Source organism: Sminthopsis crassicaudata, chromosome 1, assembly GCF_048593235.1.
Source record: "Sminthopsis crassicaudata isolate SCR6 chromosome 1, ASM4859323v1, whole genome shotgun sequence".
Lineage (NCBI taxonomy): Eukaryota > Metazoa > Chordata > Mammalia > Dasyuromorphia > Dasyuridae > Sminthopsis > Sminthopsis crassicaudata.
This window is the reverse complement of record NC_133617.1, coordinates 124,833,371-124,856,906: the sequence shown is the minus strand read 5'-3', so window position 1 is coordinate 124,856,906 and position 23,536 is coordinate 124,833,371. Positions and strand designations below refer to the sequence as shown.

At 31.1% G+C, this 23,536-nt stretch overlaps 1 protein-coding gene across 1 annotated transcript in view; it reads right to left on the bottom strand.

Moving 5' to 3' along the window:
* The window catches only part of CSMD3 (CUB and Sushi multiple domains 3), a 1,577,676-nt gene that overhangs the window by 215,312 nt on the left and 1,338,828 nt on the right, over nt 1–23,536 (bottom strand). Inside the window, 3 exon segments of the mRNA XM_074266680.1 lie at nt 5,841–6,044; nt 7,816–7,911; nt 8,540–8,653. Coding sequence (XP_074122781.1) covers nt 5,841–6,044; nt 7,816–7,911; nt 8,540–8,653 — 414 coding nt within the window.

Genomic DNA, 23,536 nt, shown 5'->3' with positions numbered 1-23,536 from the left:
TACATATTCTCCGATTCCCTTTCAAACAATGGACAGAGTTTTGGAATACTCCCAAATGATATTTTGAGGTTGTTCCTCTGTCACACTTAGACTTTTCTTTTGCCACTAAAAATCACTCAGTATGCTCTTCTTTTGAGTTCTGTCCAAATATATTAGTCAATAAATATCCTTGTGACAACTAATTATGAGCTTTAATGTCATTATCCTTCCTTTTTCCATCCTTTCCATCCTTAACTTTAGTCTTTAAAAACTAGGACTTCAAAATATATGTTTATATGACTTTACATATCCTATTCTTCCAATTCCTTAATGTCTTCAACCATCATGTCCTAATTCAATTCCTCCCCTCAAAATTATAAAGATGTCCATGGTCTTGATCTTGCCATTTCCTACAATGTTCTAGTGCAATAATCAGGAAATATGAAATATCTTTACCTAATCATTACTTCCTATCATTTCATCAATTACTCCTCTTAAATCTGTGCTTTGCCTTCTCAATAAACTATAATTTCACTCCTTAGGCTTTGATTTTTTTTTTTCTCTTCCTAGATGAAGAAAAAAAAATTGTTTAACTTTATTGTTCACCAGTGTGATATTATACTTTCACTCTTGAATCTCTTGGCTTCTCCTCTTTTCACACCCCTACCTTCACAAATGTCAACATGGTATTATTTTCATGCTCTCTCTTTTCAAATTCTATTACTGAATAGACCAAAAAAGATGTTCAATCTTGCCAACTAGATCACTGTAAAATTTTGCTATCTATGAGGAAGCTGGTGGCACAATGGATAAAGCATTGGGCCTAGAGTCAGGAAGATTTGAATTCAAATCTGGCCTCTTAAACTGGATGACACTGAGCAAGTCACTTAACCTGTTTGCCTCAATTTCCTCAAATAGAAAATGAAGATAATTATAGAACCTACCTCATAATGTTGTGAGGAGGATCAATTGAGATAATTTTTTTTTTTTTTTTAAAAAGCTTAGTATAGTACCTGGCATATAATATATCCTTTATAACAAATTATTTTCTTCTTCCCTTCTTTTTCCCTTTCTTCCTTCCCTATCTTTCCACTTCCTTTTTTCTTTATGTTATGTAATCCTAAGTGGGCTCTTATTATAAGTGGGGTAATCCTTTTATTTTCCTAATTGATTCTCTACCTTACTCCCTCCTCATAATGGTAGTTCCAAACTTTTTCTTTCCTTCTAGTTTATCATAAACTTCTCCCTCCAATACTCTCAGTTAATGGGATCTCCCTTCATAGTTTACAGATATTATATATCACAAGCATGAACTTTTTCTTCCTTTTCCTCCATTTCAAAACTCCAGTATGTCATCCTAGGTACCACCCCCCATTACGTCATCCCCATCCAGGTACCTCCCCCATTATGTCATTGTTCTTGTTACCCCATAAAAGAATGCTGTATCCAATATTCAGGGCTGGATTCTTTGAGATAATAATCTTGTTCAGCCCTGGTACCAACCATAGATCCATTACTCCATTTAATAAATTCTGTATTTAATACTCTCTAATCTCTATCTTGCTCAGTTTCTTTGGCATTATAGTGGTTATCTCTCAATTGAAATTGTTCTGTCCAAAGTTAAAAATGGTATCTTAATTGCCAAATTAATTAATAATCCTTTTTAAAATCATCATTCTTCATCTCTGTATTGTTTGATAATATTGATTATCTACCTATATATGTAGATTTACATTCAAAAATATAAAATCCTTCTCCCATTTTTGAATGTAAATTCCTTGAAGAGAGCTCCAACTTTATTTTATTAAGCATTTCTAAGACCTAGACCAGTACCTGCCACATAATAGTTACTTTGTAAATGTTGGTTAAGTGCCTGAAACTGAAATTAAAGGTTTAATCATCCTCAATAATGTGATATTTGAATAATTTTTTTTGTCATTTAATCGTTTAACTTATTACTTGCACAACTTACAAAATCTTATCTATAAAAAGAAGTTGTTCGTCAATATGATCTCCAAGATCTTGATCACTTTCAAAATTCTATTAATTTAAGATGGGGGGGAGCAGAGCCAAAATGGCAGAGAGGACACATGCATCTTCCTAAACTCTCCTTTTCCTTCAATCTATTTTAACAATATTCAGCCTTGGAATTAGTGCTTGACTGTCAAAACTCATGAATATTGGGAGAACACCACATTGCCAACAGAATATATTCTTGAAATTCTCCAGAAAAGGTCTGTTTTGCTTGTGCATGGGGATGGAATGGGTTTAGGCCAGGCACAGACCTCAGGCAGGCAGTGAGGGCTCTGTCACACTAAGCAGACCAGAGTGGGAGTGGGATGTGGTCTCTGCTGGCATAAAATCTGTGGGGATGACTTTATCACAGTGTGAACTATTGTACCCTGGAAGCAAACCAGTAGATCAACAGAAAGGTATAAACACAGAGAGTAAAAACTATAACCCCAAACTCTAGAGTCTCTCCGGACCTGGCCCCACCCACCCAACACCCAGAGTGGCTCAGCATGATCCAGGCCCAGCTGCAGTAATTGGTCCCAGTACAGCCTTAGTAGCTGCCTTTCTGCTGCTGGTGATTTCAAGAGCTGATTTCAGGTCCCAGCACAGCCAGTGAGTGCTGTCCCACTGCCCCTTCACTGCCACTTCCTGTTGTCTGTAGAGGAAGCTTGCTGTCCCACTGCCCCCCCATAAGCAGGCCATAGTTTTTTTTTTTTGTTGTTGTTGTTGTTTGTTTGTTTCTGTTTTTTGTTTTCTTTTATTTTTTATTTCAAAATGAGCAAAAAAGTAAAGCACTCTCTAACTATTGATAGCTTCTATATGGAAAGAGAGCAGACTTCAAACCCTGAGGAGACTAAAAACAGTTTGTCTCAAGATCCAAAGGTGGATATGATCTGAGCCCCATCACACAAGACATTCAGAAATTAAAAAGGGTATTAAAAGAGAGCTAGAAGAAAAATGGGGAAAGGAAAGGAAAGCTTTGCAAGAGGGTCATGATAAATCATTAAAAGACAGAGTGGATAAAGAAATCAACTTCCTGAAAAACAGAATTTGAGAATTGGAAAAGATAAACAACTCTCAGGAAAACAGAATATGTGAGTTGGAAAAGGTAAACAGTTCCAAGGAAAACAAAATTTGTGAATTGGAAAAAGAAAATAATTTTTAAAAAATGGCAAAATGAAAAAAAAAATACCCATAGAACAAAACAACTTATTTAAAAACTCTATTGGACAAATACAAAAAGAAATTCAAAAAAGTAAATGAAGAAATAATTCATTAAAAATCATACATAAACAAATGGAAATGAATGACTCGAGGATACACTAAGAATCAGTCAAGCAAAACAAAAAAAATGAAAAAAAAATAGGGAAAAAAGTTAAATATGTACTTGGGAAAACAACAGACCTGGAAAAATATCTAGGAGAAATAATCTGAGAATTATTGGACTTCCTAAAAAAGTATGATGAAAAAAAAGAGCCTAGACACTATTTTTCAGGAAATCATCAGAGAACTGCCCAGATGTTATATAAACAGAAGGCAAAATAGACATTGAAAGAATTCATCAATCACCTATTGAAAGAGATCCCCAAATCAAAACTTCAAGAAATATTGTGGCTAAATTCCGGGACCATCAGACCAAGGAAAAAATACTACAAGCATACTACAAGCAGCTAGGAAAAAAAAAAAATTAAATACTGAGGAGCTACAATAAGGATTGGTCAGGATCTAGTAGCTTCTACATTAAAGGATCAAAGGGCTTGGAATCTGATATTCCAAAAGGCAAAATTCTATTAATTCATGAATATACTCAGAGAATGATGAGAATATTTAGAATACTTCTAAGAACCAACATTTTTATTATTATTTGGTCATTTTTCAGTAATGATACTTTGTAACTTCTTTTGAAGTTTTTTTGACAAAGATATTAGAGTGGTTTGCATTTTCTTCTGCAGCTAATTTTATAGCTGAAGAAATGGAGGTAAAGAAGACTAAGCTAATTGCCCAGATCAGATTTGAACTCAGGAAGAGGAATCTTACTGACTTCAGTCTCACTTCTGTATACACTGTGTATATAGTATACATTATATACACTTGCTGCCCATCAGCACTAACCTAGCACATTATTAATAATAACTGCTTAATTAATATTTTATTCTTCTACCAAAGTATAAACTTATCAAAGCAGGGACATTTAAGTGTGTACACACACATACACACACACACACACACACACACACACACACACACACACACACACACACATATATATAAGAATATATGTTTATATATTATATAGATGATGATAATTATATTAGTTTATAGCCTTAAAGCAGGCATAGTACTTTACACATAACAAACAATGCTGAAATGAATTATTTGAATTGGATTTCCTTTTTCTTCCTTTGAGTTCATTTGTCATATTTGGGTTAAATGTATTTTTTTTTTTAGAATAGGGGAAGTAAGCTAAATAAATGAGTAAGAGCATAAAACATTCCCATTATAAATTTATATAGACTTTGTAGTACATGATATAAATAGCAGTCTTTGTTCACATATATCCTGCCAATACACATTTTGGTGAAGGAGTCTCAATCGATTCCAAGGTTATAGTTTCTCTGGTAGAAGAGCGCACAGCCTCCAGAACAGACAGTTAGATTGAAAATGCATTAATTAGATCATAATTTCTTGAAATGAGGGATTATTTCCTTCTTTCTTTGTATCATGTGCAGGGAAAAGAGGGACTCAATAATTATTGGAATTTGAGATAATGCCAACTTAATCAAATATGATATATAAAGGTTATTTTTTTTTATCACAAGAGATATATTATTTTAAAAAGCCAACAAATATCTTGTGAACACAAAGAGAAAATTGGTCATCTTAAAATTAATCTTTACTTTTTTTTCCTCTTCTATTTTGTTGAACCATATGACCACTAAGACCTCAATTAATTAGAATTAAAAACTCAATGTTAATTTATTTTCCATACTTTTAGTAAAATGACAAAAGAGAAATAATGAGATTGGGACAACTATTTCTTTAAAAATATATATATTCAGAATAGTTGTCATAAGAAAGCATACTAATTCATTTTAGGAAGAAATTCAAAGCCAAGGGTTAAGACATGTTTAACTCTAAGTTAATCTTAACCCTTAATTAGAATATCCTTTTTCTCGATCTTTCCAATTATTTAAGTTTTTACTGTTTAATGCTTGTGACAGGTTGACTAAAAGCATTTCAGAACAGTGAGCACTAGAAACCTTTCATAAAAGTCTATAGTCAAATTATCATAGTGACAACAGAGATTTTCCTTAGGGTCTTTATATGAAAATTTTATTTTTTTTAACTCAGATCTATGAAATATATCTAGAAATAGAAAAACAATTGCAATAAACAAGGCTATTAAAAATATTGAGTTGTGAAAATACCACTACAATTGAATAATAAATACTTATTGCAATACTCTTGGATTAAAAAAAAACCAAAACACCTCACGTTGGATTAAAGGTTGTTATAGTCTAAATATGAAGAACATTATTCCTTCAATATATATAACAATTCATTGACATAATTTTGCAGGTGTCTGTAAATATTCATGTGTGTATATGAGCATGCAATGAAGCTGGAAAAACTTAGACAAATATCCTGATACACTTTTTTCTTTGCTTGAATTATCAAGATAATTGCCTTAATTTTCTACTTCAATTTACATGTTTAAATATAATAAAAAGAAAAACAAATTTTGAGTGAAGTACTGAGTTTTGGAATCAAATGAGAGAAAATTCAGATGATCCATCTATTTAATACACATAATAAAATATATATGTATATATATTTTACATACTCACCAATACATGTAGGTAAGGAATCATTCCATTGTGCCAAAGAATTGGGCACTGTGTCACATCTAATTGCTATGGATCCATAGAGAATATATCCTGGATTACATTCAAAAAGAACCAATGAACCAACTGCAAATTCATTGCCAATCCTTCTTCCAAATCTTGGTTCAGGAACAGAACTGCATTGTGTTGCACTTGTTCTGGGAACAGCTGCATGCACATAAACAATTGTTTATTTCAATTTTCCATTTGATAAAAAAACACAGATTTTCAAATGCTACTATACACCCATACTTCAAAAATTATAAATTTATTTCTAAACTAATTTTTGAGAATTCCTAAAAATTCCTAGATTTCACAGATTATAATACTATTCAAATGAGATCACATTTAATTTTTTATCAATATTGCCAATAAAATAAATTCATATTTATATTTAAACCAAATAAAGTAGCCTTTGAAAATGAATGACACTATATTAATATTCTAGTTCAAAATAAAAACACAATCTTAGAGATATCTGGATTTGTGGGATTGAAATTGAGAAAATTATTTCACTTAATTATAATGGCATACTAAGTTTATAAAATCATGTTACATAATGAGAATTGACATCTCATTATATCAGTGTCTGATACTTCTAAATACTATTATAGAAACCCAGAAAAGTACTTTAGTAATTAATTTAGTATCAAGACCATAGAATTAGCTATTTGTTTTGATTTTGTTGTTGTTGTTGTTGTTGTTGTTTTCAATTTCAAAGAGAGAATGGACTTAGGCTAAACAGAACATGTCAGACAGATTAACAACAATAGAAAAATTTGACTAAATAAGATATCAAACTTGAGGTCTTTTTCAGAATTCATTGATATGTACTTCAATTAGAATATTTTATAATGCTTGAAATAAATTCCAATGATAACAGGATGTTTTTTTAAACATACACACACACATACACATACATACACAGACACACACACAGACACACACACACACACACACACACACACACACACACCCCAATAGAGAGCAATAAAAGAGATCAGCAAGAGTCAAATGAGATCTGACAAACTTTCCAAGTAAGCCTGCTCTCATATACTACTTAATCAAAAGTAACTGAACTTCTATTGGTTCTTTTCTATCACTAGAACCTTGAAAATATTTACATAGCAAATTGTTATCTAGTCAATAGTAAAATATTCAAGCCAAACCAAAAGTAGGATGAGAAGATTTAACAAGAACACCAAATTATGGAGTTAACAAAAGATTCTACAATGAGAACTAACGATAAATAAACTAAAGTCATACAGACAAGAATGCCTTATGTGATTCCAAGAAACTATTTAAAATAAAAATTCCTAAAAATTTGGAAGAGAGTAAATGATCATTAAAAAAGAAGAAAAAAAATTACATAGTGTACTGACAATTGCCCAGAAAACTATAAAAATAATGTGAAAAATTTAACAAATCCGATTCTACAAGAGTAAGTAGAATATGCATCAGAGTCATAAAATTCTTTGTACTTATAAGTGGACCAGAACCAGAGTTATAGTAGGAAGTCCTGGGATATAAATATTAAGGTGCTTATCTTTGCAGATAGAAGAGATGGAAATTCACAATATTTGTATACTGCCATGTTATGAATTAGTAATATTGATAGTTGAAATTATAAGCATGTTAATGACTGAGTAATGAGAGAGAAAGAAAAAAGAGAGAAAGAAAGAGAGAGAGAGAGAGAGAGAGAGAGAGAGAGAGAGAGAGAGACAATATCATGATGAGATCAAAAATAGGAGATAAATATGAATTCTAAATTGAGGGTGAGGACAGAAGTAATTAAATAATTGAAAGGTCTTTTAAATGTAAAAGATAACATCCATCTTTAAGATATTTATGGATATGTTTTTAAGTAATAATGTGGAGCATAGAGTAATATCTGAATATATCATTTCTTAGTGTTTTTCTAAGCTAATGTGTTACTTACCTTGATAAACAAAGTGAAATCCCTTAGCTGTTATTGGTCCAACTGAAGTAAATCGAATTGTGATCTGATTACCTGAACTCAGTGGAAGTGATTCTCCTACTCAACAAAACAAACACTAAGATGTCATAAATAATTTTCATTAAATAAACCTCAAAAAAATCTACTAAAATGGTCTGTCATTTGAAAATTGCAAACTGTGATCTATAAAAATTAATTTTAAATGTCTGCCATTGATCATAAAGTCTCTAATGGTTGAGTTCAAAGATACTTTATAATTACAATCTTCAGTTAGAAGTTTGACAAATACAACCTACTTTTTTCAAAAGTACTCAAATATTTCATAACACAATAAACATTATATACATAGAGTATTAGCATGTACTATCTGTATAGTGCTTTACAATGTTCCCCCCACCAAATCACTTTTACATATATCGTTTCAGAATGAGTTAATAAATGCAAAATTTAGTTAGTCTTATACTAGGACACAGTCCCAGAAGAAATGTAGATCATAGAATGTTTTTTTTGTTGTTTTTTTTTTCAATTCTGGATTAGTTAAATTGGCTTTTGAGTAACTTCTAATTGACTTTTTAAAACTTTGATTACATTTTCAATTTAATTTGTTTCTAAGAAAGGATGACATATATCTCAACTTTCACTATGGTACCCATCACAATCAGTACTAAGTCAATAACTGAAGCATGTCAGTTCTATTAAAGGATACCTGAATGGGATCCTGAGAGGGAAGATAACAGAGCAGATTGCTGAGTTGGCCCATCATACACCTCAACCACATCGTGGAGTGATGTCTGGAAAAATACAAACTGGCCAAACACCACTGATCAACAGGAACCAGGAGAAGCAACATAAAATCACCAACCATCCAAAAACAAAACAAAACAAAAAATAGAAAGAGGAGGAGAGAGAGAACAAAGTATTACAATATGATAGTAATTTTTTCCCTACATTTCAAAGTGGAAAATTGCCAATTGGTTGTTTTCCCTGAAAAAATATTTCAAATCATAGAAATAATGAGCTCATAACATCAACAGAATCATGAAAAAAAAACTGATTCTGAGGAAACTGTGTTTACATATTTCAATTCAAATAATTAATAGCAAAATTGATAATTTATACATTGTAATCTCTACATTTTTATTTCCGTAGCTTGTTTCTGATAACTTTGTGACTCTCTTCTCTTTCTAGTTTTCCCTCTACTTTGTACAATTAATTAAAATGAAATAATAAATTTTAGGGAATTTTATTTTTCTTTGGCATATTATTTGAAATGCTGTCTCATTATTATGAATAAGCTTCTGTTAATACTTTAATTCTTTGAAATAATTTATTAGGATGATGCTTCTTTTGGATACTGTACATTATTTTTTTTTTCATAAGTTGATGTTAAAATGATCTTTTAACACTGATGGAATTGTACCTGGGAAATTAAATTGTATTGTGACTCCTCATGTAACTGAGATTCTTAAAAAACAGTATTTATCAAGTGAATATATCTTTCTATTGTATAAACAATTTTGAAGTACTTACCAGTATAATTTTTTTTAAGATTGCCCTGAGATTTCATTTTGTCAGTATCTTGCATTCAAATGCAAAGGTTTATTTGCAAAAATTGATCCAATTGCATAATGGTCCACAAAATCTAAAATTTGGTAGATAAGACCTGGCCCCAGTGAAGAGGAAGCATGCTTTCTGAACTTCTAAATAATGAATCTAAAAATAGTCCTTCAAAACAAAAACCCCTAAGCTTTTATAGTTAGTTAAAACAGTTCATTCAAAATTGATGAAAATAAAATACACTTATAATAATTTCAGAATATGATAAATCCCTTTCAAGTCTTTGGACTTTTTTTTTTTTTAACAGTTAAAAAAAAAAAAAAAACAATACTGGAATTTTATTATTCTCTGACCATATAGGTCTCCATGACCCCTGTTAAGATAAACATATCTATTTGAAAGCCTAATGGTTTCTTCATATGGACATTGAGATAAATCCTACCCAGAGATTTATATGAAAATAATTACTCATAATAAATACTTGTATTCTGTGGCCCATTAAAATTAGCTGGTGATTTCAGTCCAATTCTTTTGAAAGGAAAGGAATATGTAAAACACAGCAGGTAATTTGCTGTGAGTGTAAAAAGAACAATTTAATAGCAATCATATTGTTTTCAGTTTCTAGGGACCATAGTAATTTTGAATCCTTCCTCAAAACAAAATTATCAAAATTCTATCAGCAATCCTTCCCCATTATATTGTAGTTCTTTCTTAGGATTCAAGATCATAGATTCCTCTTAGTCTTAGTCTATAAACAACAAAGCTAGAACTCTTATGTGGATTCCTGTTAATTACCTATGATGAATTGAAAATATTGTAAAGTAAAATATTAAATATACACAAATTCTGCATATTATCTCCTAAGAATCTTTCCCCAAAGTATTTATTCATGAGTTTTAGGGCATTACATTTTTATTTTGAAATAATTAGGGATCAATATATAAAATAATTTTCCTCCTGTTGTGCAGAGTTGCTTGAATTAATACTCCTATTTCTTGGTGTTTTGAAAATATTTTATTTCAGACAATTCCATTATAAACTGAAGAATTTCTATCTTTGATAAGTGATTCATAACAACTTAAGTTAATTTACAATGAAAGTTCGTTTATAACATATGCTTTCCCAGCTTGTAATTCATGTATCAGTAAGTTTAGATTTAAACAAATAAGTGAAAGAGAATTGTGAATTCCTCACAGTTCTTTTGTCCTGCAATCCAAGAACATTTAATTTTCAATATATCCCACTTCCCACACATAAAACATTCAACTATCTCAGCCAGACAAAAAGAGAATTTGAAAAACTTGAAAAATATAAATCTCTGCATATGTCTCTGTGTCTGTGGGTTTTTTTTTCCTCTTTTTTCCCCTTTGCTTATCCAACATTTGAGATTCTCAGTCTTTTCAGCTAGAAGTTTAAAAAGTTGTATTCTAATACATTCATGTTTAAATCAGATGCACAGCAAAAACTTATTCTTTCATTTTGTTAACTTGTCATTATCCACCTCCAATACTAATGTCTTAATTAATTATTTATTTGAATGTGCAGATTATTTTCTTCTAATGAAATATGAATGACCACCAGCACTAACTTGCAAATCTGACCCAAAGAGTTCCAGGGGAAAAAATATCTTTCATGAGTTTTATTTACTTAGAAGTTGCTACCCCAATGGTTACTATGAATTACTTCTGTTCTTCGAAAGACCTATTGTTGCAAGTTATATGCTTGTACTGTAGCCAAACTGGAATATTTGTCTTTCTGTGCTTATTATCAGACAATTTCCAGTTTCTCTTTGTTCTTGTAATTGATCTTGCCTCATTCTCACTTGTTGAAAACCTAACCATTTTATCAGCTTCAAAAATCAAATGCCATTTGGTGTTCATACCAAATTTTATGCCACATCCCCCCTTTTCAAATAATTTTCTTCTTTTCTTGAACCTTGTATGATGACATATATTCTTATTAGATATCCATCTTTGACATAGTATTGAATAATTGCTCCATAATGTCTCTATAAAAATAATGATTATATTCTTATATATTGTCCTAAAACTTTTATAGATTATAAGGTATGTGAGAGTTAAAGCAGCATATTATTTTATCTCATCAACATGTTTGTATTTTGTACAAAATGGGCATTAAAGAAATGGTTATTCAATAAATGAATGAATGCTAATTAGTGAAAGAGACAAAACAGCATTACTAGATAAAGACTAAACTGAGAGTCAGCAGAAAATAAATTCTTTGAAGGCAAGGAGTATTTCATTTTGTCTTTCAATTCCTAATTCTCAGCAGAGTTTTTTTCAATGTAGTAAGTGCTTAATAAAGGCTTATTGATTTCAATTATGCCTCTAACATTGTTTTAAGCAACTAAATTGCTTAAGGTCTTCAAAGCTCCATTTCCTCATCTATATAATGGATATAATGATGCCCACAATATTCTATCTATTGATATTGATAAGATTTTGAAGAGAATAAAATAACATATATAAAAGTCACATATTTTTTCTTACACATGTATTCTTTGAAACAAGTTTACTAAGCATCATTGGGTAAATACACAGCAAAGGCTTTCATTGACTTAGTTTTCAATAATTATTAGGTGATAAATCTATCCCTAAATCCAGTTTTATATGTAGTGCTTTAGGGTTTCCAAGATGCTTTTCTTATAATAAACCTTTGAGGTAGGTAGTTTTAGATTTTTTATTCTTGTTATATAGGAGAGGAAACTGAGTCTCAAAAAGATTGTGTTTACATAATTACCAAGCGTGATCAATACATTCTATTTCATTGGACCTTCCTATATTTGAATTGCACACACACACACACACACACACACACACACACACACACACACACACGTTTGTCTCTTAATTATTATTATTTAGGCAGTATGAGAAAATATTTAATTTTGTATTCTTCATTAATATTATTTGAAGCTATTTTTTTGAGGCTAGAAAATTGTCCAATGTAAAGCTTACTGTAGAGGTCAAGCTAATTTTAGAGATCCTCTAGATGGTTGTAAGGAATGCTTAGATATAACCCACAGCTTGTTATTTGGGGCCCTTTCAAAGCATGTATTTTCAATTCTCCAACCTTATATAGATTACCTGTTGATATATATCACAAAAATACTATTCTAGAGATTAATATGAAGCCAACTGGGGAAATGCTCTTATGCCCTTGTTTGTAATCCCACAAAGGCTCACAGAAGGGATCCTTCTTTTGACCTTCCTATTTTATAATTTTATTTCCTTCTAGAACTATTGCATACTTTGGGGATTATTTTTGGTTGACTAACAATACTTCAGCACAATTAAATAGTGGCAGTTATATTATTTAAACAGTTAACCCACTGAAAGGACCATGGAGAAACAAATGCAGAGCATCACTGGGGATAAGTGTGTGTGTGTGTGTGTGTGTGTGTGTGCACCACACCCACATCCACAGCCATATTCATACATATATGGCTACTTGATAGCTTAGTGGATGGAATGTTAGGCATAAAGAAAGTCAGAGACTTAGACAATAGCTTGTGATTCTGGAAAATTGCTCCATTCTGCCTCAATTTCCTTCTTCCCTCCTTCCCTCCCCTTCCCTCCCTTCTTGCCTTCCTTCCTTCCTTCCTTCCTTCCTTCCTTCCTTCCTTCCTTCCTTCCTTCCTTTTTTTTCTTCCACCCTTCCTTCCTTCCACCTTTCCTTCCTTCTTCCCTTCTTTTCTTCCTTGCTTTCTATGAATAAGTGAAAAATAAAAATGTATAAGTAATTGAAATACATCATACTCTTCTCTGATACATGTCAGGAAAATCCAGAAGATGCAGTAAACTCTTCAAGACTATGATACACTATGAAAAATTATATTTAAAAACTACACTGAGTCAATCTTCTATAGTGCTTTCAGAACTGAAAAGGATTTTCTAACCCATAACCTCTGAGAAATAGATAATGCATTCATTTATCACTATTGTTAAATATAGCATCTTATTAGGTAATGAATGTTAAGTATTTTATAATTATAATTTTATAATTATATTAATAAACACTAATTATGAAAGCAGAAATAATTTAAAAATATTCCTCTAATTATGTTTAGCTTTTAGTCAATTAAATTAAAAATATAAGTTGGATATTTATAAAATTTTATATTTCATATTCTAAATAATTACTTCCAAACAATCATTCCAAATAATAAATTGATTTATGTGCTCCCCAATACTCAATTCCATTCCAGTAAACATTTTGGCATGTTTGTCAAATTCACAATTTTATACATTTATTATTCTAATCAACATACTGCTGCTTTAGTAAATACTAACTTGACCTGGTTATATTTGTAAACAGGTGTTTTAAATTAAATCTGAAAATCCTATTTGTATGAAAACTTTATGTTGTTCAAAAACATCAACCCTTTTTATTTTATAATCTACTTCATTATGGATTAACTGAAATAACTGGGGGATGATAGTATTTAGGCCAGAGGATTAAAGAAAAAAATTAGATAGACACATGATAGCTCTCTACAACTATCTGAAAAGCTGTCATTAGAAAAAAGGATCATTTTTGCTTTATTTGGCTGTGGAGAAAAGAACTAGGATTATGGCTATAGGGAAGGAAATTTCAATTCAAAAGAAAGTACATTATGAATAATTAGAGTTGCCAAAAAAATTAAGGGGTTACCTTGGAGAGAATTAGATTCTTTGTCATTTGAAATCTGCAAGCAGAAGCTGCAAGACTATGTAGTCCTCACTCAACCATGAGACTTAAAGTATTTTTCCTAGCACATTTTGTCTGGCTCTTTCCTTCACACTTTTTATATTAATCATTTCCTTATGAATGTCACCTCAACTGTAATAAAATATGAACACTTTAAGGCTGGAGACCATTTCAGTTTAAAAAAAAAAAAAAAGAAAAAGAAAAATTACATATCCACAGCTTAAGGGGTTGTGGTAGATGATCTATACTATTTTTTCCCAACTTCCAAATTCTTTAATTTTAAGATACAGATACTACTATAATTAACATTTAACATCAAACTTATTGCTTCAAAAATTTTCCTTGCATTTTATGTTTTTATTAAGAAGGATATTAATAAACCAGAGAACATTCAAGGAGGCTAATTTTGAAGGAGAATAATTTAAAGTAACTGGAGATATTTATTTTGGAGAACAGAAGACTTCAGAAACATGTTACCTCAAAGTGTGTAAAGAGTTACTTTGTAGAAATTGAACTAGATTTTTTTTCTTGGCTTCAAACGGCAGAATTTGTAACAATGATTGCAAATGAAACTGCAAAGAGGCAAAATTAAGATTGAAATTATTTCTGTCTCTGTGTCTTTCCTTGTTTCTTTCTCTGTCTGTCTGTCTCTAACTCTGTTTCTATCAAACTGTGCCCAGCAGTACCACTACTGGGACTATATCCCAAGGAAATCATAAAGAAGGGTAAAAGACCCACATGTGCACAAATGTTTGTAACAGCTCTCTTTGTGGTAACAAAGAACTGGAAAATGAATATATATTCACAAATTGGGGAATGGCTGAATAAGCTGTAGTATGTGAAGGTAATGAAATATTAGTATTCTATAAAAATGATGGAAAAAGCGAATTTTGGAAAGGCCTGGAAAGATTTACATGAACTGATGCTGAGTGAAACCAGCAGAACCAGAATATATTGTACACAACAACAGCAAAAATATGTAATGATCAACCAAGAAAGACTTGGTTCTTTTCAGTGGTTCAATGATCCAAAGCAATCCCAATAGACTTTGGACAGAAAATGCTATTTTCATGCAGAAAAATAACTATGGAAATTGAATGTACCTCAATACATGCTATGTTCACTTCCTTTGTGTTTTCACTTATTTTTCTCTCCCTGTTTTTTCTCTTTTGTTATGATTCTCTCTCCCATCATGATTCATAAATCAATGTGTAATAAAATAAATTAATTTTTTAAAAATAAAATACTTATTTAACATATCACAAATCAGAAGGTTCATAAATCTGGAAGAAAAGTATGAAGAAATTCACCTGGGGATTTATCTCTAAAAATTCCATGAGATATGGATTTTTTTTTAAAGTGACAAATCAAAGATTGTTATAAAATATCTTAGATAATTATTTCCATTGGAAAAAGTAGCTTAAATAGAATCATTAGCTGTTGGAAGTACAGAATTAAAAAAAAATACTTCAGGAACATTGCTTTCAGTGCTGTCATGGTAAATATCTATTTACCTAGCACCTGAACAATGAATATGTCATAGAATATAGATTGTCATATTAAAATGACAATTTTCATTAAGATTTTTATATTGTAGTCATGAAATTATTCTCAAATCCTTAGAAACAATAATGATAAACTTGATTCCTTGACTCCATGTTGGTTCTAAAATCACATTAGTTTTTGTCATTATTATAACTTTTTTTATTTGAAATAGTTTGTAGAGTTGTTCCATGGATTCATGAAACTTTAGAAATGGAAGGTAACTTAAACACTCCTTAAATTAATTCTATCATTTTCCTAAAGAGAAAAGATTAGGTGATATAATCAGTATATTAGAAAAGTTATAAGATGGCAAGACTAAAATCTATACCTTTTGATTTCTCATTCCAAGATCGCCATGCAATCTTGATACAAATATATATTAAAAATTACTATGCAGTTAACTCTATTAATCATGCTAAGCACAACAGCATGCCCTTTGCTCAGTGATGGCCTTTGCTGGCTTCAGTTAAAGAACTAAGGAAAAAATAAAAGATTATTTTTAAATGTATATGCTTAATTGGTTCTGATTTTTAATAGAAAGTCATTACAATGTTCCTGGATAATAACAATGAAACATAAATGCACAAAAAAGCCACTGAATTAATAGATTTATATATAGAAGTTATTTAATCAAGAACTTATTTCTAATTAGTGACAACTCCTTTGTAGATACTCCAGTTCTAAATATAAGACACTGGAACATACTTCCCTGTTCATGCTTAGAGATTTATATTGATCCTAAATTCAGAAAGAACTACTTCTGTATCTCTTGCACAGAAGTAGGATATTTCTACCTCATTATAATATAAGAACAACATAAGCTAATGACAATGCTGCTATTAATTACAATTACCTGAATATTTTATATTAACATAAAGACCAATTTAAAGAGATACATGATAAATAAATAATGACCGGATATATGTATCATTAATGAAGAAAATTCACCACCAGAAATGGGAGAACACAGATTAAATACTAGTGCCATATTGTGTTTCTATAGCATTTGTCATTTCTCAACACAAGTACAATATTAATATTTATAACTTAGAGCTAGGATCAGAACTGAACTTTAAGAAATAGGATGGCAAACTCTGAAGGGAAGAAACATATGCCATCAGCATAAAAGTGTTTTTCATTTGTTTTGTTTTTTGTTTTTTTTTCCCCAGCAGGGGTAGATCTTTAAAAATAAACTTTGTTTATGATAACAAAGAAATGAATAATATAGGAAAAGGAGACAGAGAAGGGAAAGTGAAGAAAAGAGAGAAAGAAAGTAGTAGAGGAGAGATGGGAAAGAGTCTAACAGAAGCCAAAGATAAAGGTAATAGAATATAGCAAAAAGAGGAGATTGATGAAATAATCAACAGATACCTACCATAAGCCAATAATTTCAGCCTTAAAACAGCTTATACATACATTTATATAAAACACACATATGCTCATATAATTACATACACATACATAATCCTCCCCTCCCTTCCTTTTTTTTTTTTTTTTTCTCTTTAAGGTTTTGCTAGTGGATGTTTTGGAGTCATTCTCTTCTTCTCAGTTTGTGTCTTGAGCATCCATTTTTTTTTTTTTTTTGAATCATTATTTTTTTTTTATTTTATATATATATATATATTTTATAATATTATCCCTTGTATTCATTTTTCCAAATTACCCCCCTCCCTCTATTCCCGCCCCCCGACGACAGGCAATACCATACATTTTACATGTGTTACAATATAGTCTAGGTACAATACATGTGTGCGAATATCATTTTCTTGTTGCACAATAAACATTAGAATCCGAAGGTACATGCAACCTGGGCAGACAGATATTAGTGCTAACAATTTTCATTCCCCTCCCAGTGTTTCTTCTCTGGGTGTAGCTACCTCTGTCCATCATTGATCAACTGGAAGTGAGTTGGATCTTCTTTATGTTGAAGATTTCCACTTCCATCAGAATACATCCCCATACAGTATTGTTGTTGAAGTGTACAGTGATCTTCTGGTTCTGCTCATTTCACTCAGCATCAGTTGATTTAAGTCTCTCCAGGCCTCTCTATATTCCTCCTGCTGGTCATTTCTTACAGAGCAATAATATTCCATAACCTTCATATACCACAATTTACCCAACCATTCTCCAACTGATGGACATCCATTCATCTTCCAGTTTCTAGCTACAACAAAAAGAGCTGCCACAAACATTTTGGCACATATATGTCTCTTTCCGCTCTTTAGTATTTCTTTGGGATATAATCCCAGTAGTAGCGCTGCTGGGTCAAAGGGTATACATAGTTTTTGTTGTTGTTGTTGTTGTTTTAATGGTAAATTCTTTGTTGTTATTTGTTCATTTTCCTGGTTCATGTTAGAAGCAGTCTTTATACAATTCTTGAAGGAAGATCTGAGCTGGTTCTGTTACTCTTTCTTGGTGGGACTGATTGTTCTTATTATTTTAGAATCTTAGAAACTACTTATTTATAAAATATCAGTGGTCACAAAGTAGTCTGATCTAAAGAAGGGACTAATTTCTTTCTCACTGTACTGAACTGGAAGTTCTGCAAGTTTTAGCCTAGTTTGGGATTTGTTTAAACAATAAACTTAGGGGTTTGCCCCATTTGGAGTTTCAATAAAAGCACCTCTGGATTCAACCTCCATACAGAAACTTCTACTTGTTCAGATTGAGTTTTCAGAATGACTTCTCCTTTTGTGATATTTGTGCCTTGGTTATTCCTTTGAAAGCTTTAGACTGGATTAAAATTGAAACTGCTGTGGTTTAAGCCATACAATTTTTGCTAAATTGTAAATTGTAAATTCATATGATAAAACACAGTGTTTTTTTTTTTTTTTAATAAATCCTTATTATGGAGTGTCACAACTAGCCCTTGTTCCATCCCCCAGATAACTAAGGATTTATGATGCAAAATTTGGTAGTGAGCTGCAGAGATGTTCCCCAAACAGTTTTACTCCACACAACTTTTGGCATCTCAAAGCCATATCTGGGACCTCCTCTTGACTAGTACACAGCCTGAAACTGATTTGCTCTATACTTTGGGGCCAGATCTTGTCCTCAAAGTCTACAAATCTCCTCTTATTTCTTTATAGAGAAAATGGGCTGGAAGAATAACTTATAGTGTTGTTGTTTTTCTCCCCCTGAATTTCTTGAAAAGGATTCTTATTTTCTAGATTATTGTGTAGATTAATATCTAGAATATTATATTGTTGTGGGGGGCACTTGCTATACTTATTCCTATACATTATTTTATTTCTAAATTCAATACCTGTATTCCAATTTAATAACAATTATAATAGGAAGTAATTACATAACACTTTAAGGGTTGTTAAGTGCCTCACAAATCTTATCCTAGTTTATCACTGCATCACTGCAACAACCTTAGGAAATGTTTGTTGTTTCATTGTTTCAATCATATATAATGCTTTGGGACCCCATTTGATGATTTCTTAGCAAAGAAAATGGGATGGTTTGTCATTTCCTTATCCAGCTCATTTTACAGAGGAGAAAATCAAGGCTAAGGAGTCACTTGCCTAGGGTCATGCTGTTAGTAAGTGTCTAAACCTGTTTTTTTTGTTTGTTTTGTTTTTTTAAACTCAAGAAGATAAATCTTATTGACTCCAGGTATGGCACTCTGTCCTCTGTGCTACCTTATTGTTCAATGCCAGGACATAGATGCTATCATTATCCTCATTTTATAGATGAGGAAATGAAGAGAAATGGAAAGTTAGTGTGCTGTTCAGTGTTACTTAGCTAGTAAATAACTAAGGCAGGATTTGGGTTCTAATTTTTTAGAGTCCAAGTCTAGTTATTTGTTCATTACATCACCTAGAGTCCTCTCTTATTGACCATCCTCATTTCATATAGCTTCCTATTTGCTACTGCAATATTTAAAACACACAATGAACACTCTGAGTCTTTTAGACAAACTCTTAACCTTTCAACACTTTGTTGACTAAATCTGGGGAAGTCATCTGACCCAAACATTTTTAAAAATCCTTTTTGAGCATGGTTCCAAATTGCTTTCCAGAATGGCTGGATACATTCACAATTCCATCAGTGTCCCAGTTTTCACACATCCCCCCAACATTTGTCACAATCTTTTCCTGTCAGCTTAGCCAATCTCACAGGTTTATAGTGGTATTTCTTAATTTGCATTTCTCTGATCAATAGTGATTTGAAACACCTTTCATATGAGTAGAAATAGTTTCAATTTCATCATCTGAAAATTGTCATTTGAAAATTGTCTGTTCATATCCTTTGACCATTAATCAATTGGAGAATGGCCTAATTTCTTATGAATTAGAGTCAATTCTCTATATATTTTTGAAATGAGGCCTTTATCAGAGCCTTTAACTGTAAAAATGTTTCCACATTTCATTGTTTCCCTCCTAATCTTGTTTATGTTAGTTTTGTTTGTACAAAATTTTATAGAATCAAAATTTTTATTTTGTGATCAATAATGATCTCTAGTTCTTCTTTGATCACAATTTCCTTCCTCCTCCACAAGTCTGAGAGGTAAACTATACTATGTTCCTCTAATTTATTTATAATCTCATTCTTTATGCCTAAATCATGAATCCATTTTGATCTTATCTTGGTGTACAGTATTAAGTGTGGTTCCATGCCTAGTTTTGCCATACTAATGGCCAGTTTTCCCAGCAGTTTTTGTCTAATAATGAATTCTTATCCCAAAAGCTGGGATCTTTGGGGTTGTCAAGCACTAGATTGCTATATTTATTATTTTGTCCTGTGAACCTAACCTATTAAAGTGATCAATCAGTCTTATTTCTTAGCCTATACCAGATGGTTTTGTTGACTGCTACTTTATAATATAGTTTTAGATCAAGTATAGCTAGGCTGCCTTCATTTGATTGTTTTTTTTTCATTAGTTTCCTTGAAATTCTTGGCCTTTTGTTCTTCCATATGAATTTTGTTGTTATTTTTTCTAGGTCATTAAAATAGTTTCTTGGAAGTCTGATTGGTATAGCACTAAATAATTAGATTAGTTTATGTACTACTATCATCTGTATTATGTTCACTTGGCCTAACCAATAGCACTTAATATTTTTCCCAATTGTTTAAATCTGACTTTATGTGGAAAGTGTTTTGTAGTTTTGTTCATATACTTCCTGACTTTTCTTTGGCAGATAGATTCCCAAATATTTTATGCTATAGACAGTTATTATGAATGGAATTTTTTCTTTATATCTTTTGCTGTTGGATTTTGTTGGTGATATATAAAAATGCTGAGGATTTATGTGGATTTATTTTGTATCCTGCCACTTTGCTAAAGTTGTGGATTATTTCTAATAGCTTTTTAGAAGAATCTCTGGGGTTCTCTAAGTATACCATCATATCATCTGCAAAGAGTAATAATTTGGTTTCCTCATTAATTACTCTAATTCCTTTAATCTCTTTTTTGACTCTTATTGCTGAAGCTAGTCTTTCTAATACAATATTGAATAGTAATGGTGTTAGTGGGCAGATTTGTTTCACTCCTCATATTATTGGGAATGGTTCCAGTTTATCTATATTATATATGATGCTTACTGATAGTTTTAAATAGATACTCCAGACCATTTTAAGGAAAAGTCCATATATTCCTATATTCTCAAGTGTTTTTATTAGTAATGGATCTAGATTTTTATCAAATGCTTTTTCTGCATCTATTGAGATGATTGCATAGTTTTTGTTAATTTGGTTGTTGATATGGTTAATTATGGCAATAGTTTTCCTAATATTGAACGAGCCCTGCATTCCTGATATAAATTCTACTTGGTCATGGTGTATTATCCTGGGGATGATTTTCTGTAATCTTTTTGCTAATATTTTATTTCAGATTTTTGCATCAATATTCATTTATATATATATATATATATATATATATATATATATATATATATATATATATATATATATACATATATATGTATATACATATATATGTGTATATATATATATATGTATAATTTTCTTTCTCTGTTTTCAACCTACCTGGTTTAGGTATCAATACTATATCTGTGTCATAAGAGGAATTTGGTAGGACTCTTTCAATCTCTGTTTTTTTCAAATAGTTTATATAACACTGAAGTTAATTGTTCTTTAAATGTTTGGTAGAATTCACATGTAAATCCATCTGGTCCTGGGAATTTTTTCTTAGTGAGTTGATTAATAGTTTGTTCTATTTCTTTTTCTAAAGTGGGACTGTTTAACCAATTTAATTCTTCCTCTGTTAATCTAGGAAAGCAATATTTTTGAAAGTATTCTTCCATTTCATTGAAATTATCATATTTATTGGCATAAAGTTGGACAAAGTAACTCCTAATTATTACTCTAATTTTATCTTCCTTAGTGGCTTGTTGTCCTTTTTCATTTTTAAGACTAACAATTTGATTTCCCTCTTTCCTTTTTTTAATCAAATTTACTAAGTGTTTATCTATTTTGTTGATTTTTTTCATAAAATCAACTGTTAGTTTTATATACTAATTATTATTATTGTTTACTTTCAATTTTATTAATCTCTTCTTTCATTTTTAGAATTTCAAGTTTAGTGTTTGGGGATTTTTGATTTGTTCCTTTTCTAGCTTTTTTAGTTGCAAGCCCAATTTATTGATCACTTTCTCTATTTTATTCAAGGAGGCCCCTGGACATATAAAATTTCCTGTTATCACTTTGGCTGCATCCCACACATTTTGGTTTGTGGTCTCATTATTGTCATTTTCTTGGGTGAAATTATTTATTTTGTCTATGATTTGCTGTTTCACCCAATCATTCTTTAGGAAAAGATTATTTAGTTTCCAATTATTTTTTGGTCTATTTTCCCCTGGCTTTTTATTGAATGCCATTTTCATTGCATCATGATCTGAAAAGGATGAATTTACTATTTCTGCCTTTCTGCATTTGAATTTGAGGTTTTTATGTCCTAAAATATGGTCTATTTTTGTATAGGTTCCATAAACTGCTGAGAAGAAAGTGTACTACTTTCTCCATTTAGTTTTCTCTAAAGATCTATCATACCTAACTTTTCAGTGTTCTATTTACCTCTTTGACTTCTTTCTTATTTATTTTGTGGTTTGATTTATCTAATTCTTGAGAGTTCAAGATTGAGATCTCCCACTATTATAGTTTTGCTGTCTATTTCTTCTTGCACCTCTCTAAATTTCTCTTTTAATAATTTAGATGCTACACCACTTGGTGCATATATGTTTAATATTGATATTGCTTCTTTATCTATGCTACCCTTTAGCAAGATATAGTGCCCTTCCTTATCTATTTTAATTAGGTCAATTTTTGCTTTTGCTTTATCTGAGATCAGGATGGCCACCCCTGCTATTTTGACTTCACCTGAAGCATAGTAGATTCTGCTCCAGCCTTTTACCTTTACTCTGTGTGTATCACCCTGCTTCAAGTGTGTTTCCTGTAAACAACATATTGAAGGATTCTGCCTTTTAATCTAGTCTGCTATCTGTTTCTGCTTTATGGGGGTGTTTACCCCATTCACATTTATAGTTAAAATTACTAATTCTATGTTTCTTGCCATCTTGTTAACCCCTACTTATGCTTTTCTCCTTTCCTTCTCCCTTACCCCCTTTAAAGTATTTAACTTGTGAGCACCAATTCCCTCTCATAAACCTTCCCTTTTCACTTTTCCCCTCCCACTTTTCAATGAGATGGGAGAAATTTCTCTGTAAATCGAATATGTCTAATATTTTTCTCTTTAAGCCAATTCTGATGAGAGTAAGATATGATGTGTTCATCCCCCTCTCTTCTTTCCCTCAGGTTTTCTTTGCCTCTTTGTGAGATGTAGTACCCCTACTTTACTGTTTTTCTGGTACAATTTCCTTTCCACCTCTACATTTTTTTTTAATATTATAACTGTAAAATCAAATTA